This window comes from Hemiscyllium ocellatum, chromosome 25 (genome assembly GCF_020745735.1).
Source record: "Hemiscyllium ocellatum isolate sHemOce1 chromosome 25, sHemOce1.pat.X.cur, whole genome shotgun sequence".
NCBI classification, from domain to species: Eukaryota; Metazoa; Chordata; class Chondrichthyes; order Orectolobiformes; family Hemiscylliidae; genus Hemiscyllium; species Hemiscyllium ocellatum.
In genome coordinates, this window is record NC_083425.1 from 41,362,101 (window position 1) to 41,380,760 (window position 18,660).

At 41.1% G+C, this 18,660-nt stretch overlaps 1 protein-coding gene across 1 annotated transcript in view; it reads right to left on the bottom strand.

Moving 5' to 3' along the window:
• The window catches only part of tbcd (tubulin folding cofactor D), a 281,039-nt gene that overhangs the window by 252,909 nt on the left and 9,470 nt on the right, over positions 1 to 18,660 (bottom strand). Inside the window, exon 2 of the mRNA XM_060844252.1 lies at positions 4,555 to 4,605. Coding sequence (XP_060700235.1) covers positions 4,555 to 4,605 — 51 coding nt within the window. The remainder of the gene's footprint in view (positions 1 to 4,554; positions 4,606 to 18,660) is intronic.

Consider the following 18,660-nt stretch of genomic DNA (forward strand, 5'->3'; position numbering starts at 1 on the left):
TTGGGATTTCATGTAGCTGTAGGTTGTTTCTTTTAGCCTGCCTTCAAAGTTTGGACTGCTCCTTCTGCCAGACCACTGGACGATGATGGTATGGAGCTATTCTTACATGATACATACCGTTTAAATTTAGGAAATACTCAAATTCTCTGCTGGTAAACAATGGTCTGTTATCTGTGACCAACGCTTCCAAGAGTCTATGTATTGCAAAAGATCCGCACACTTTTCCCACTGTGCCTGGATTTGATGAATGAACTATATGCATGCCGCCCAGCCATTTTGAGTGGGTGCCCACAATGGCTAAGAACATTGAACCCATGAAAGGACCTGCATAATCAATATGTAACTCAGTCCAGGGTTTACCCAGACAGTCCCAGAAATGCTGGTGGTAATTTTTGTCCTTGTTGGCACTCTGGTCACCGACCCAGTCATGAAGCTATGTCTGTATCCAATCTTGGCTACCAGATGTAATTTCTTGCCAACATCTTCATTTTGGAAACCCCTTGATGAATCTGGTGAATTCACCCAGAATCCGGCAGTGACCTTTGCTCGAGACAATAACTCTTGCTCCCCATAACAATATGTCGTCCTCTTCTGTGATTTGGTCTCTCCGAGTCCAAAAGTGTTTCAATTCTGGTAGGACAGCCCTCTCATTTCTGCTATCAGCACCAGATGTTTCAATCTTGCCAGGACCGGATCTTTCTGCGTCCAAAGTCTGATATTGTCAACTGTGACTGGAAGTGCGTCCAGAGAATTTAAAAACATTATTGACTCGTCCAGTGGCAGTACCAGCGGGAGGCAGCTTAAAGGCATTCGCATTTCCTACTTTGCCTCCGGATGGTGTTCCAACTTGTAATTATACACATTTAGTATTCCAGCCCACTCCTGAATTCAGCCTGAAGCTATGGATGGCACTGCCTTGTCCTCTCTAAGACCTAGCAGGGTTTGTGGTCTGTTACTATTATAAATTAGTAAAGGTATTGGTGGAACTCCCTGACTCCAAATATGACCACTAAACCTTGCTTCACTATCTGGGTGTATTTCCACTCTGCATTAGCCAAAGCCCTGGATGCATACCGGGCACTCCTCTCCATTGGCCATCTATGAGCTATTACTATCCTGATGCCGCATGGGGATACCAGATCTCACTTGGGATCATCGTGTGCCAACACCTTGAAAGGTGATAGCTGTTTATTCACTTCCCTGGAGGTTATGGCTTTGCTGTGCGACCATTTCCAAGGCTGACATTTTTTTAAGGAGTTGATGCAAAAGGTGCTAGGATGGCGGCCAGGTTATGTATGACCTTTCCATAATAGTTCACCAGCCTAAGGAAAGACCTAAGCTCTAGTACTGGCGTGGGAGCTGGGATATCTTTGATTGCCCTCAAATTATCTTCCAATGGGTGTGTAACCCAGTCTTGTCGACTCTGTAGCCGAAGTAGGTCAATTGGGATGCCTGAAATACACATTTTGCCCTAAGGCATACACCCACCTGGAAGAAATGTCTAAGGACTGTGTCCAAATTTTCTAAGTCCGTCATCTAGATAAGTGGCAACCTGTGGTTCACTTGTAAAATGTTTTCCATCATCCACTTAAAATTTCCATAGGCTGACAATATCTAAATGGCAGTCTCGTATATTGATACAAACTCTCATAGGTACTAACAGTAGCATTCATCTGGGAATCCTCATCCAACTGCAATTGCAAGCACTCTTGACTAATGTACAGCTTCATGAAGGATAGCTCTCCCCACCAGCTTTGCATATAAATCCTCAATGCAAGGGAGTGGGTATTTATCCAGCTACGGAGTGGAATTTGTTTAAAATGCCCACAAAGGCAAACCGACCCATTGGGCTTCACAATCGTTATGTGCGGTGCTTCCCATTCTGCAAAACAGACTGGTTTGATGATTACTTGCTTCCCATGCTTCTGATTTCTGCCTCTACTTTTGCCCCTAAGACTAATAGCACTGGACAAGCCTTGGAGAATCGTTCAATTTCTTCCTGGTCAATGTGCAAGGTGTTTTATAGGTCAGATTTAACCTAGTGCGGAATGAAAATATTTAGTTAGGATTTTACTCAGGCAGCCATTTTCTATTTGAACAATGTTGAGTCAAAGTGAATCACTCTCACCCAACTTTGGTCCATCAAGCTTGGGCCCAGTCTTTTCCAACAGTCAGTCATAACTGAACAAGCTGCTTCTCATAAGAGACCAGAATGGAAGTTGTACCTTAATTTGTAAAGGTTCCCCTGGTTTAGGTTCTCAATCTAGCTGAGGACTTGGACAAACTCGAGGGTTGGAGTTCAGAGCAAATTTTGTTCAAGACTGGTTCTGCGATCACTGAAATGGCCACATCAGTATTGACATCCAATTAATCCAGGTGACTAATTAATAAGATGTTTATTTTGATTGGTTCTGATTTTGAAATTGTGAAGCAATTTAATGGTTCAAAACCACGTGTAAGTGGACTTCACAGGGAGTGCACTCTCCTGGATACTGGCTGATGAATTCAATTTTGGTCAAGTAGGACTCTTTTGCTGTCGAGTCCACATACCAACAGCAACGATCCTGAAGAAAATTTTAACTGTTTGACGAGGCTTGGCTTTGTTTTGGGGTTTTGATGTGTGCTGACCGAGAATCACTCTGATCAGGATATGTCCTGAGTCAGGTTATGGAATTGCCTTCACTCAAGGTGATGGACCTCTCGCTCAGTCAGCGTAGCAAGAGTGCCCACTTCCATCAGAATACCCTGCAACTTTTCATATGCTCCAACGCCACATTGTCCAATGATGAAGTCAATCGTAGTGCCAGCTTGAAGACCAGTTGGGCTTCAGCTAGTAGGCACCTTTGCATAATTACATCCTTAATCCCACATACCAAGTTGTCTCTCAGCATCTCATTAAGGGTGAAACCAAAGTCACCTGCTTCTGCCAATCATCTTAAACTCATCAAAAATCCCAAAATGGATTCCCCTCGTTCTCAAATTGATGGGTAAAACCTATAGCACCTAGAATTAGAAAAGACTTTGGGTCGTAATATTCCTTAATTAAATCCATCAACTTTTGAAAAGTTTCATTACCTGGAGCCTCAGGGGAAAGTTAGGTCCCTAATAACTGAAAAAGTTGCGGGTCCACAAGCTGTCAGGAGAATCACTCATTATTTTCATCTGCCCTGAAAAAATAATGCATTCTTTCCACGTACTGGACCCTATCTTTGTTAGCAGGATTAAACAAGCTAAGCTTCCCAAATAATGGCATGATGCCAGAAATGCTTACCCCAACTCAAAGATTTTCTTCAGCAACGTGCTTTTCTCTCATTACCACTGAAATAACTCCACAGCAGTCAGTATCTAGTAACCGTCACCATTTATTCACACGTGGAGAGTCCTTGACATTGATCCAGATCCCTCACAGTGATCAGAATCTCTGACATTTCAGTTTTTCTGTCAGCCAGGGCTCCCTGATTGGACCAGTTTAACAGCCCAAATCAGGGAACTCATTCTGAGATGTCCAGTGGGCTGACTTCATTTCAATCACTACAGTAACCCTATAAATAACCCGTAAGGGAACATTATCTATTTGATACATATATGACACTCCTATTTCAGAGTCAAACACTATTAAATATTGAGATAGATCACTTTTCTTCTACACTTGTGGAATGCGGGCTTCATTGGCTGGCCAGCATTTATTGCCTGTGCCTAGCTGCCCTTGAACTGAGGTGCATTTCAGAGGCCAGTTGAGAGTCAACCACATTGCTGTGGGTCTGGAGTCACATATCAGTCAGATCAGCTGAGAATGGCAGATTTCCCTCCCTGATGGTCATTAGTGAGTCAAATGGGTTTTTCCAACAACTAAGATCAATAGAGTCTCAATTCCAGTTTTATTTTTAATTCCATTATCTGCTATGGTGGTATTTAAACCCAAGTCCCCAGAACATCAGCTGAGTTTCTGGATTAATGATCCACTGATAATACTACTGGGCCATTGCCTCACTTCTTCTTCATTACATGCTCTGTGCACATCAAACTGCAACAAGATTTAAAATAAATGGCAAAATAACAAAAGCAGGAATTTGGTGGATGTTTTCATATATTTATAGCCTGGAAAGCTCCATTAGAAACATAGTAGAAAAGATTCCATGGAAATTTTAAAAAGGCAGTTAGACATTTCCTGCAGAGATGGGTTTGCAGAGAAATAGTTGGGATGTTGAGCTGAACTGGAGAACCGTTTTGAAGAATGAGCACAGGCACAACAGGTTCAACAGTCTCATTCTGTGCCATAAGATAATAAGCTGAAAACAAGTTGGAGATAATATCTATCTACAATTCAGATGTCTCAACAAGGACATGTCTCTGAAGTCAATTACAATGAGAGGTTTACATCAGATATTGTGACAACATACTATCATATCCACCTAAAGCACAGAAAAAGCCACTCATCACACTGCCAATGCCAGCATATGCAATAAATAGCAAGACTGCACATTTATGCTAGAATTTCCTACATATAAATGGCTACTTCCCTTTCAACAGTCCAGAAAACATAGATTATCTTACCCAAATGTGGGTCCAGCAGATGAGGTTGTTCCTGGTATTTATCCATTATGACTGGAACAAGAAAGAAAAGTCTATTAGTGAACAACACATACTTGGTTATACAATTTCCAGACATTAGTACAGGTGGATTGTTTCTTTCCTCATCAGTCACAATACTGGCCTTGTGGCACTTCCTTCCATTTAGGGTGTAGGCTTGCTTGCTGAGCTGTAGGTTTGATATCCAGACGTTTCATTACCTGGTGAGGTAACATCATGAGTGGCGACCTCCAAGTGAAGCGAAGCTGTTGTCGTCTGCTTTCTATTTATATGTTTGTCCTGGATGGGGTTCCTGGGGTTTGTGGTGATGTCATTTCCTATTCGTTTTCCGAGGGGTTGATAGATGGCATCTAGATCTATGTGCTTATTTACAGCGTTGTGGTTGGAGTGCCAGGCCTCTAGGAATTCTCTGGCATGTCTTTGCTTAGCCTGTCCCAGGATAGATGTGTTGGCCCAGTCGAAATGGTGGGTTTTTTTTCATCCGTGTGTAGGGCTACGAGGGAGAGAGGGTCGTGTCTTTTTGTGGCTAGCTGGTGTTCATGTATCCTGGTGGCTAACTTTCTTCCTGTTTGTCCTATGTAGTGTTTGTGGCAGTCCTTGCATGGATTTTGTAGACGACGTTGGTTTTGTCCATGGGATATACTGGGTCTTTTAAGTTTGTTAGTTTTTGTTTGAGAGTGTTGGTGGGTTTGTGTGCTACAAGAATTCCGAGGGATCTTAGTAGTCTGGCTGTCATTTCTGAAATTTCTTTGATGTATGGTAAAGTGGTTAGGGTTTCTGGCTGTGTTTGGTCTGCTTGTTGTGGTTTGTTCTTGAGCAGGAATGAACAGGAAATGACATCACCACAAACCCCAGGAACCCCATCCAGGGCAAACATATAAATAAAAAGCAGGAGACAACAGCTTCGCTTCACTTGGAGGTCGCCACTGATGATGTTACCTAGCCAGGTAATGAAACGTCTGGATATCAAACCTACAGCTCAGCGAGCAAACCTACACCCTAAACCTCAACCTGAGCTACAAACCTGCACAAACCTTGCACTTTCTTCCATATCTAAGAGAATGTCGGACTCAGGGTTGAGAGATTATCTGGTTATTGTCACTTGTTGTTGTATCTTGTTATGCAAATATTATCTGGCATGCTTTCAATATTATTCCAGTACGTGTGACTTAAAAGTAATATTTAGCTTCAAAGTTCTGTCATTCAATAATTTCATGACTGATTTGATTGTGACCTCAAATTCATATTTCCACATGCACCTGATAATCTTGCAATCCCTTGCTTAACAGTAATACATCTACCTTTTCCTTAACAAAACATGCAATGACTCTGCTTCCATTATTTGTGGGCGGCACGGTGGCACAGTGGTTAGCACTGCTGCCTCACAGCGCCTGTAGACCCGGGTTCAATTCCCGACTCAGGCGACTGACTGTGTGGAGTTTGCACGTTCTCCCCGTGTCTGCGTGGGTTTCCTCCGGGTGCTCCGGTTTCCTCCCATAGTCACAAAGATGTGCGGGTCAGGTGAATTGGCCATGCTAAATTGCCCATAGTGTTAGGTAAGGGGTAATGTAGGGGTATGGGTGGGTTGCGCTTCGGCGGGTCGGTGTGGACTTGTTGGGCCGAAGGGCCTGTTTCCACGCTGTAAGTCTAATCTAATATGTTCAGGAAGAGAGTTCCAAAGACTCATGACCCTCAGAAAAATATTCACCTCGTTTCTGTTCCAAATGGCGACATCTAATTTTTAGATAGTAACCCTAGTTCTGGATTCTTCCACAAGACGAAACAGCTACACTGCCAAAACCCTTCATTATTTGACATATTGCTATCAGGTCATCTCTTATTCTTCTAAACTCCAATGAATACAACCCTAGCCTAGAAGTAAACCCACTCATGCCAAATATTACTCTTGTAAACCTTCTCTGAACTGTTTCCAAGTAGAAATCAGCAAGAATCATCTGGTAGCCGTTACAGAGAAAGAGCTGTAGGATGAGATATAACAGAATCTTAATGCTGGAAAGGTGTAGGACTACTATAGAATGACAGGAAAAAGTTGAAGTGTGGCTCTACTTATTATTAATGATATTAGCACAACTTATATTGTTTATATCCATTTGTATCCTTCTTTAAATAAGATGACCAATAATGAACACAGTACAGTTCAGATGTGAAATCCCCGGCGACTGGTTTCACTGAAACATAACCTCTCCACTCCTGTATTAAATTTCCTAACAATAAATGATCACTTTCCTAATTACTAGCTGTACCTACATACCAATCGTCTTGTGATTCATAAGGCCACGCAGATGACTCCACCTCAGAGTTCTGCAATCTGCTGCCATTTAAATAACGTTTCAATTTTAATTCTACCAAAAGAGATTATTTCATATTTTCCCATATTATACTCAATTTGCTAAATGTTTGCCGACTGACTTATCTAACAGTTCTTCTTTATCTGTTTAATTCATCTGTAATTTTCTTATTTCCCATTATGAAGTTTCCAGTCAACCCTCCAGGGAGGCAATGGCCTACTGGCATTACCACTAAACTATGAAGCCAGAGACCAAAGTAATGTTCTGGGTGCCTGGGTTCAAATCCTAGCATGACAGATGAAGGAATTTGATATCAATAAAAATCGGGAATTAAGAGTTTAATAATGATCACAAATGTGATTGTTGGAAAAACATATCTGGTTCACTAATGTCCTTTAAGGAAGGTTATCGTCATCCTTACCTGGTCTGGCCTACAAGAAACTCCAGACCCACAGCGAAGTGGTTGACCCCGAACTGCTGTTTGGAAAATTGGGAATGAGCATTAAAGGCTGGTCTAGCCAGCAACTTCCAGCTCGCATGAATAAAAAAAATCTAGTGGACCAAAGTTAAACATGGTTAAACTCTTACTACCCATTTTTACAGCTAGCTTTCTCTCATACTGTGAGCTTTCCCTCTTTTTATTTTATTCTTTGTTCTTTGTTGTGTTTTATATTCAATCCAATTTTTTTCATCTGCCACTGGTTTTGACAAAATGATATGTCATTAAGTCTGATACAATCCTATTATGTTATGTTAACCACAGACCGGTGATTGAACAGTTTGTAACCAGTATCCTCGTCCCAACTTAGTTTTCTACCTGCGTGCTGGTAACTATATTTCGCATTCCTTTATCTAAGTCAATTATATATAACCGGAAATAGTTGAGGCCCCAGCACTGATTCATGTGGCATACTTCTCGTTACATTTTGCCAAGTTGAAAAAGATTCATTTTTACCTACTGCACTAAACCTTAAGTTTTATTACTTCCAGCAATAATCTTTGATGTATCACCCTATCGAGTATTTCCAAAAACTAAGTACAACATATCCACCAGTTTCTCTTCATCCACAGCATTTGTTACCTCAAACATAATTTCCCTGTCACAAAAGATGTTGACTCTGCTTGATTACTTAACTTATGCAAATGCCCTTCTACAACTTGGTCAATAATAGCTGGTTTTCTCTATGACAAATGTTAAGCTAACTAGATTGCAGTTTCTTGCTTTGTCTCTTTCCTTTCCAAACAAAAAAAGGACATCTGCTATCCTCTAAACTAACATGGAACATTCAAACCAATGTATCTACAAAATTACTAATCACTTCGCTTAATACCAAAGGATGGAGTCCATCAAGACACTTGTCAGCCTGTAGGTCTATTTGGCTGCTGATTGTGAGTTTCCTGAAATCCTCCCTCCCTTCCATTTACAGATTTATCACTACATCTGGGGTGCCACTTGTATCCTACAGAGTGAAGATTAATGCAAGATACCTGTTCAATTCATCTGCCATTTCCTTATTTTCCATTAAGTTTCCAATCTACCAGACCAATGCCTACTCTGTGAAACTCTTACCAACCATTTGTACAGCTGTGATTAGCTTTGTTGTACCTTGACCTTTGCAACTCATTCATATTTTTTTCATTCTTGGCTGTTTACATTCAGTCCAATTTCCTGACCTGACACTGGTCTTGACACAATGACATGCTTTTTCTTTAAGTGTGATACCACCTTTGTCATTTCTTGTTAATTATAGATGGTGGGTTCAACCCTTGGAATTTTTTTTAACTCATTGAAGTGTAAGTTTGGAATGATGGAATATATCCTTCTTGCCTGGACATGTGCAGCTCCAACAACTATTTGCTGGGTACCACTTTCAATCCCTCCACCACTGATGCTCAGGAGCAGCTGTGTGTGTGTGCCACTTACAAGATGCACTACAAACATTCACTTATATTGCAATACAGCAACTTCCAAAACCACGAACATTACCACCCAGAAGGACAAGGGCAGCAGATGGATAGGGTTCAAGAAGGCAACTCACCACTTCCTTCTCCAGGGTAACCAGGGATGGGTAAAAAATGCTGGCTTAGCCAGCGATGCAATATTCAGATGAATTATTTTTTAGATATTTATGTTGTAGATTCTGAAACACCCTTTTACATTTTAGCTACTGCACCTCCATTAAACTACCCTTTATCCTAATTTGCCAGTTCAGCCAGATCTGCTTTCGTGCCCTTGTAATTGTCCTTATTTCAATTTACAAAAATAATCTTGGACCCGATTCTTTCGCCCTCAAATTGAATGTAAAAATCAACTTATTATTGTTACTCCTACCTAGCAGCATCTTCAGTATGGATCACTAACTAACCTCTCTCATTGCACAATACTAGATCAAACAGTACTTGCTCTCTGGTCAGCTCCAAAGGTTGCTGTTCTCAGAAACTAACTTGAAAGAAATTCAACAAATTCAGCAAAGCAACCTTGATCCATCTGGCTTTTCCAGTCGACATGTGGATTAGAATCTCCCAAAATTATTGCCGTAGCTTTCTGATAAGCTCTTGATATTTGTTTCCCCTAAGCCCAATGCTTCTGCAAGGTTATTGTCCGGGGACTTCTCCAGCATTCCCACAAATGACTTCTTGCTTTTATCATTTCTACACAAATGATTTTCACATCTTGATTTCCTGAACTTGGTTGTCCTGGTCTATTGTGCTCATACCATTATTAACAAATAAAGCCACTATTCCAACTTTTCCTACTTTTCTGTCATTCATAAGTAATCCTGCACTTTCAAGATGGAAGTACCAATGCAAATAAAAATCAATAAGTACCATCCTGCAGCTACTTCTCTGTAACGGCTATCAAATGGTACTTATTGATTTCTATTTGCATTGTTAGGTCAGCTATTTTCACAGAAGAGATCATAGAATCTCTACAGTGTGGAAACAGGCCCTTCGGTCCAACAAGTCCACACCAACCCTCCAAAAAGTAACCAACCCTGATCCGTTCCTCTACCCTATTACCACATATTTACTCTTCACTCATACGCCTAACCTACACACCCCTGAACACTTTGGGCAATTTAGCATGGTCAATTCACCTAACCTGCACATCTTTGGACTGTGGGAGGAAACCGGAGTACCCGGAGGAAACACATACATACGATAAGAATGTGCCAACTCCACACAGTCGCCAGAGGCTGGAATTGAACCCAGGTTCCTAGTGACGTGAGGCAGCAGTGCTAACCACTGAATGACTGTGCCACCTTGAATTTTGTTCTGAATGCTATATAATTCCAGTACAGAGTCTTAAATTTTGTTAGAGGCATATAGCATGGAAACAGACTCTTCAGTCCAACCAGTCCTCAGCGACCATGTTTCCAAACTAAAATAGTGCCACCTGTCTGAGCTTGGCCTATTTGCCTCCAAGCCTTTCCTATTCATGAACCTAACCAAATGCTTTTTCAATGTTGTAACTGTCCACCACTTTCGCGAGCAGTTCATTCCACACACAAAACATTCTGTGCGGAAAAAAGTTGCCCCTTGTGTCCTTTTTAAATCTCTCTCCTCTCACCTTTAAAAATATGTTTCCTCATCCTTTTCCTCCATTTGTAAATTGTAGTCTTATCTCTTGGTTAACTGTTAAGATTCATACTCTCTATTCCTTCCTGTCACAATCTATCATTTCCCATATGAATAGAAATCTCTTTGGCCTTGACTCTAAGATTAATCACATCTTCCCAAATTTGATTCCTTGCCCACATTGTTCGATTGAAAATCATTTCTATTTCCCTAGTCATTGAGACTGTCCCATCGATACAAACCCCAACCTTTCCAATACTGGTGTCATGCCTCTAGAACCCATTTCTCCCACACCAGCCTGTTGGTCATGCTTTCATCTCTCCAATTTGATTGCCCAATGCAAACTTGCACATGGCTCAAGTAATAACGCAGAGACTATGGCATTTCAGGTTCTGCTTCTTAATATGGCACCTTATTCTGCATACTGACTATGCGGAATTTCCTTCATTTTCCTGCATATGTCACTGATATTGACATAGCATCTGGATCCTGCTCACCCCAACCCCTGGCAGGCAATGCAGCAATATGGACTCAAGCTCTTTGCTCCAAGGCACACTGTCAATCCACCTCACTATACTGCCTCGTGACAATTTACCATGCACCTTTAAGTGAATTTCTGTACCATGGCACTACAGTCAATTATCCCATCCTCTCTGCAGTCCTTTCTTTCATCCAAACAAGGTGCAAGAACCTCAACAGTCAAGGCTGAAGTACCTGTGTTCCTATACTCTGGGTTTCCTTACTCACTTCAATTGGTGTCTCTTGTCCCTAAACACTGACTAGCTCAAATGATCTAACACAAAGAAGTATGACCACCGCTTGATGCATAAAAAAATCCAGGTAACTTCCCTCCAGCTTGGTACATCACAGCTGCTGTTCAGCACCCAGCTGAAAGTCTGAGCCAAAACTGCTCGAACTTCAAATAACTCAATGCAGACTTGCTTACTCTGGACCAAAAGGAGACCAAGGAAATGCCACATGTTGAAGCTGTGACCTATCCTGCCATCCTTAAGGTATTCTCAGGAACTACCGAATTATTGCATTCAACTTTATATTAATAAATATATAGTAAACCTTACCACGAGTTGCTGTACAATTTTGACCATTAGGAATAAAATAAACCTTAATTACTTACCAGATACTTACCAATTGATCAGTTTCTTCTCCTCTATCAAAGGAAAAATCAATTCCTGGAGGGTGAAAAAGTTTAACTAAAAGCAAAAGCAACAGAACACCCATTTCTCTTCCAGCCCAGAACTCCCTGAACATAGCACCAGCACAAATATTTTAATAGTCTAAGTCTTTCTCTCTTCTTTTATAGTTTTATGCCAAATGAACTTACTTTGCAAATTCACTGAATTGAACGCAAAGCCATTATAAATTAGTTCATCTCAGATGATGAACAACTGACCAATCGCAGAAAAAAATATGTTGCATTTATATCACATTTAACCACATCCACTGCAAACCTCAAAGTGCTTCACAACTAGTGCAGGACCTTTGAAGCCAGTGCTGTTGTAGGCGCAAATGCAGGAGTCAACATACATACAGTAAATTTATAGAAATAGTAACAGAGATGAATGGCTCATCAGCCTATCGTAGAAAGCATTGGTTGAGGGAGAAACACTAAATGGCACTGGAAGATCTCTTTCTTCCAAGTAGTGCCACTGTATCTTCTGTATTCAAAGAGACTATGTCTCAAATTTCATTCCCACCTAAACTCAAACAATCTAACTTTCATATGCTGTATTATAATATTGGCTCCAAAAATGCTCAAGTACATAAAACTGATGGAATTTAAGCAAAGGGACCTTCACTCAGGATGATAAAAGCTGTACAAGATCAATAGTTCTTGTGATAAGAACAGAACAGAAAATCAAGTAAAATCCTCTGGAAATACTGCTTAAGAAATCATTAATAAACAAGCTTAGTAAGATGCAAATGAACCTTGAAAACGATTTTTTAAACCTCGAAATCATTCGAATATTTTGCAATGCCACTTCGGCCTTTCATTGCAGTCAATTCCAAGAGCTGATGAGATAACGTTTTGATGAAAAAAGCAAACAAATGCTAAAACGGATGTCTCCATTGCAAGAAACAGGAGTAAGAAAAAGTTGATTTAACTTTAAATCAGTGCTCGAAAAGCAAAGCAAAAATGAGAGCAACATCTTATTTTAATATTATTGTTTATTTCATGCAGTTCAAGCATTAGAAGAGATATGATGATAAATAGTTTCAATGTTTCACATAATTTGAACGTGTGTCTAAATATTTTGTGGCCTGATAAACTGTCACCAGCAACATTTGTTTGTGTTTAATGGGTAGGTTTAATTTATTTCTGTTAGCTGCAGGCAACGTAAAAAACAATATCAAACCTTCTTGGCATACAATTGTAATAGTCATCAGACTTGACCAGGATTGTGGGATGAAGGAATATTTTATGAAAAGAATTCAGATTAAACGGTCAAATGGTCCACTTCTGCTCACACTGGCACCATCCCCCACCATTTCCTCCACTACATCGATGAGTGTATCGGCACTGCCTCGTGCTCCCACGAGGAGGTTGAACAGTTCATCCACTTTACCAACACTTTTCACCCCGACCTCAAATTTACCTGGACCGTCTCAGACTCCTCCCTCCCCTTCCTAGACCTTTCAATTTCTATCTCGGGCGACTGAATCAACATGGACATCTACTATAAACCGACCGACTCCCACAGCCACCTAGACTACACCTCCTCCCACCCTGCCCCCTGTAAAAACGCCATCCCATATTCCCAATTCCTTTGTCTCTGCCGCATCTGCTCTCAGGACAACCAGTTCCAAAACCGTACAACCCAAATGGCCTTCTTCAAAAGATCGCAATTTCCCCCCAGACATGATCGACGATGCCTTCCACCACATCTCCTCCGCCCTTGAGCCCCACCCCTCCAATCGCCACCAGGACAGAACCCCACTGGTCCTCACCTACCACCCCACCAACCTCCAGATACATCGTATCATCCGTCGTCATTTCCGTCACCTCCAAATAGACCCCACCACCAGAGATATATTTCCCTCCCCTTCCTATCCACGTTCCGAAAAGACCACTCCCTCCGTGACTCCCTCGTCAGGTCCACACCCCCCACCAACCCAACCTCCACTTCCGGCACCTTCCCCTGCAACCGCAAGAAATGCAAAACTTGCGCCCACACCTCCCCCTTACTTCCCTCCAAGGCCCTAAGGGATCCTTCCATTTCCGCCCTAAATTCACCAGCACCTCCACACACATCATTTACTGCATCCGCTGCACCCGATGTGGCCTCCTCTATATTGGGGAGACAGGCCACCTACTTGCGGAACGTTTCAGAGAACAACTCTGGGACACCCGGACCAACCAACCCAATCACCCCATGGCTCAACACTTCAACTCCCCCTCCCATTCCACCAAGGACATGCAGGTCCTTGGACTCCTCCACCGCCAGACCATAGCAACACGACAGTTGGAGGAAGAGCGCCTCATCTTCCGCCTAGGAACCCTCCACCCAAAGGGATGAACTCCGATTTCTCCAGTTTCCTCATTTCCCCTTTCCCCACCTTGTCTCAGTCAAATCCCTCGAACTCAGCACCGCCTTCCTAACCTGCAATCTTCTTCCTGACCTCTCCCCGCCACCCCCACTCCGGCCTACCACCCTCACCTTGACCTCCTTCCACCTATCGCATTTCCAACACCCCTCCCCCAGTCCCTCCTCCCTACCTTTTATCTTAGCCTGCTGGACACACTTTCCTCATTCCTGAAGGAGGGCTCATGCCCGAAACGTCGACTCTCCTGCTCCTTGGATGCTGTCTGACCTGCTGCGTTTTTCCAGCAACACATTTTCAGCCCACTTCTGCTTCAATTCTGTATGCTCCTATGGCTTGGTCATCAGCTGAGGAAGGTCTACCAGATTATGATGCAATCATCAAATAACATGCCACTGCCGGGCCTTCAGTGGATCAAGACTCTAAAGGAGGGAAGTCCAGCCTACTGAGAGCTGCTGGCCAATGAGGCAGTGAATGCTGTGCGAAATATAATCACTGAAGGCCCAAGATTACGCAATAATCCAGGTTAGAATGAAGATGTGGCACGAGGGATTTCTCAGTCTAAGGGTCACGGGGCGGAGGATGCAGTTGGGTCAGCAGCAAAAGAGGAGGGGAGGGCTCTCAGCATCAGCCTCCAACTCTATTCCCAATGTACATCGCTCAATCAGGAACTGAGTGCCTTTGAATAAGGAGCTCTCACAGGACACAAGTCACCTATATACGTTCAGTTGCCAAGATCATCTTGTGACAGCAGACCTGTCTGCTGCTGGCTCAATAACAACAGTACTTGGATGAGGTACTTGTGGCAATAACATCCCACTTAAGAGCCCTTCCGCCACTGATTTAATTTGCACGGGGGCAAGATGGGGGTGGTGGTGTCCCTGTCAGCCACTGTTCCAATCTATTACATGCTCTTCCCATCTCAAAAATCACCACAGACAAGGGCACAAAATGCCATGCTAGGATTGCAGAGTAACATCCTTAAATCAATCATGATACTGCAACTTCTTTATCAGAGACTGGCAATTAGATAAAGTGCACTTAATGTGACATGGTACACTCTCAGTTGTAGAGTGGCAGTTACAGTTTGAGAGAAGGTTTAGAATCTCATAAACAAAATTTTGTCAAAGAAGTTTTTTTTTCATTCCTGCCTCTTGCCAAAACCCTAAGTCCTGTGACACCAACAGTGCACATTCAGAGGTATACCCTCGCATTCTAGACAAGGAACAAGTTCTGTTGCTGACACTATGTTCAATGCTGTTTTGAAGTTCAGAGTAGATGTGCAGTAAATTCTAAGACAGAAAGAGCAAGATCCATTTCCACCATGGTAGGGAACAGAGTGTCAAATTTATAAGGCGAATTTAAAAGCAAAAAATAATAAGGTAAAGACAAAACAAAAATGTATAAATCATAAATTAAAACAGAAACTCTTTGAAATAACCAGTAAATGTAAAGCCATTGGAAAGAAAAGTGATAAATTATTATTGGTCAGAGAAAATGTTGTAAATTTTAAAATGTCCAGTGCACTTGAAAGCTTTGAATGTAAACAAGGTACATTAGACTAATTTTGCTGAAAATGTTAAAGCAGTAATCTTTGCTTACTACCAGTTTAATTCTAACGAATTGGTAGTAACTTCCACCCATAATTGAGAAGTGCTACTATTACTGAAGAACTATACATTTTTTTTCAAATCTCAGAACTCCTCACCCTGTATCCCCAAGTCCACCATTTTGGGCAGGCAGCACTGGGATGTTAGCTTGTCTGACGTCATCATGCCCAACACATGACTGACATAATGCTCACCATGTCACTGTTAGTTTGTGACAGGTGCAGGAAAGACAGCAAAAGTGACAAATACATAGGAGTTGAGACGAACTTAGTGACAATGAACGTGCAAGCTTTATTCATTATCCTCCTCATGTGTTAGAATTCACAGAATTTTGGAATGACAAAACAGCAGAAAGGAAAGCCAGCTCAATGATGGGTAAACAACTGTTACCAAGGCAAAATTTGTAAGTATATAATCCAATTGATAAATAGGATTCTTATAAGGTACTTCTGACAATGACTTTTGTTTCTCCTATGGCTGTGAAAACATTACTTTTACTCTGCAGACAACATTCAAAGCTGTTATAACTTTGTCTAATGCTAATGTTATCTGTGGCAAAACAAAGTGACAATGTGAAAAGTGTTGGTTGTGCATCAATCCAATACAGACTAATGCACCTAGGTGTGAAGCCAGCACCAAAAATTAACATTGACTTGACTCTTTTCCCTCAAAGAATCTTATAAACCCATTCTTAAACAACTAATGCTTATCTAAATGTACCATCACAGATTGGAGCCAATCACAGCCTCCACCAGTTTAAAAAAGCCAATACAAAATTCAAGTTTTCATATGTTATGCAAATTATATCACGGAATTTTACAATATTCTAATTTAGATTGTTATTGGTTTGCTGTGAAGACTATAGAATCACAACTCTAAGTCGCCAACTGGCTTCCTTCTATGCTGTTACAATTCTGTGAATTGTTTTTCTGGTGCTTAATATTGTTTCAATGATGGGAGAAATCTACAAAAAAATGAAACAGAAATTAAAAAACAGGAGAATCTCAGACAGATTGACTGAGGATCATTAATGGCCAAGATTTTTTTTAATGGAGTTACAGAAGAGAAGTTCAAAAATATGATTAAAAAGGAGTTAAGCTGCGTATACAGAAATGTTGAGTCTACAATAAAACAGTAAAACTGGAGGCAAAATATTTTGCAATGAACCATATATAGTCAGGGTTACTGATCATGACGATAGGAAAATCAGAATTAACAAGGAGACATTGAATATTTTAAAGAAATGAAAAGAGATAAAGGGGAGGAGGAGCAGCTGTACTTAATAGAAATTTTGCTGACTGACAGTTGAAAAAGTGATACAGCCATCAGGAAGTCAGAAATCACATCCATGTGTATTAATAGAAACAAAATAAAGTTTCAATTTACAGACTTTTGGACACTCAACATTGAGCCCAACAATCTCAGATCATAATCTGTGTCCCAGTTTTTCAGGCAACACTCCAGGTGATACAATTATTGTTTCCATTTTCACATCCTGTAGACCCATCATGTCTTTTGTTCCTTGCTCGCTACCATCTCCTTTTACCTCGCACATCATCCCTTTTGTTATTTAATCACTTATCCTACCACCCTAACACAAATCTTCCTTTTGTTCTTGTCTTTCTTTCCTTGCCCTGTACGTGCTGGAAGGCTACATCACCAACATTTTCCATTTCTGACAAAAGGCACCAAACTGAAAAGTTATCTGTTTCCTTTGCCAAATATCTTTCCAGACATAAAAAGCAAGGACAAACATCAAAACGAAAAAGAATGCAAAGAAATTAATAAGGCAATGTTACAAAAGAGCAACTATGAAATTACATTATCAAATGAAATAATAAAACAATCTGTAAGTACATTAACAGAAGGAGGGAGTTGGAGTGGGAATAATGCCACATACAGTAATAAGAAAATGGAACAGAACTGAGGGCTATGCAGATAGAATTGAGTGAGGCAAGATGAAAGGTGTCTCGGAGAGAGTAAATGTGATACAATGAACTGTATGGCCCGCCTTACCTTTAGTTGTGTTACATGTTCAATATTCAAGATTGTCTTAAAAATGCTCAACAAAATAAAAACTGCTACAAACACAATGGCCAGTGAGGACTTGAAATAAAAGGAAAATTTAATAAACACTAGCAGAGGCTGTTTCTAGCACACAATAGACATTATCAGCTCAGCCAATGCTGCCATTTCCTACGAATGAATAAAACAAATTTACTAAACTTGTCTGTTATTCAATTGAACATTCATGCTTGAAACATTAATTTCTCTCCTTAAATATGCTGAATTGACATGCTGTGTAATATCCAGCATTCTATCTTTCTATTTTCAAAAGAGTATGGGTTCTTTCTTGTTTCCATTACTATAACGCATGCTACTGAGAATGTATACAGTGAAATTAAACAGGTACGTTATAGGATCATAAGATATAGGTTCAGAATTAGGCAATTTGACCCATTGAGTCTCACCATTCAATCATGGCTGATATATTTCTCAACCCATTCTCTTGCCTTCTGTCCATGATCTTTTATTCCCCTGCACAACAAGAACTTAAATATCTCTGTTATGGCCTCCAGTGACCTGGCCTCCATGCCTTCTGTGGCAATGGGGAGGGAAAAGGGATGGGGTGGAGGGGGGAAATAGGAGATTGTGGAACACTTGGAATTATATGTATCCTATCTGCAATTTGTTTGCCCACACTCTATTCTGTCCAAGTAATTCTGCATTCTTGCTACTTCCTCAACAGTACCTATCCCTCCAAGTATCTTAGTATCATCTGCAAACTTAGCAACAATGCCTTTAGGTTTTTTTGGGTTTTTTTACCCCCACACTACCGCCTAACTGCAGTATGCTAATTTTGTCCCCAATACCCATGTTGTGTGTGCAGATGTGAGACACAGTGAAAGACACAAGGTTCAATTTTCCACCACCAGGAAGAAAGGAAACACCCGAGTGGCCTGTGACATGTCTTCAGTTCCTTCATCCAGATTGTTAATGCACAACTATAA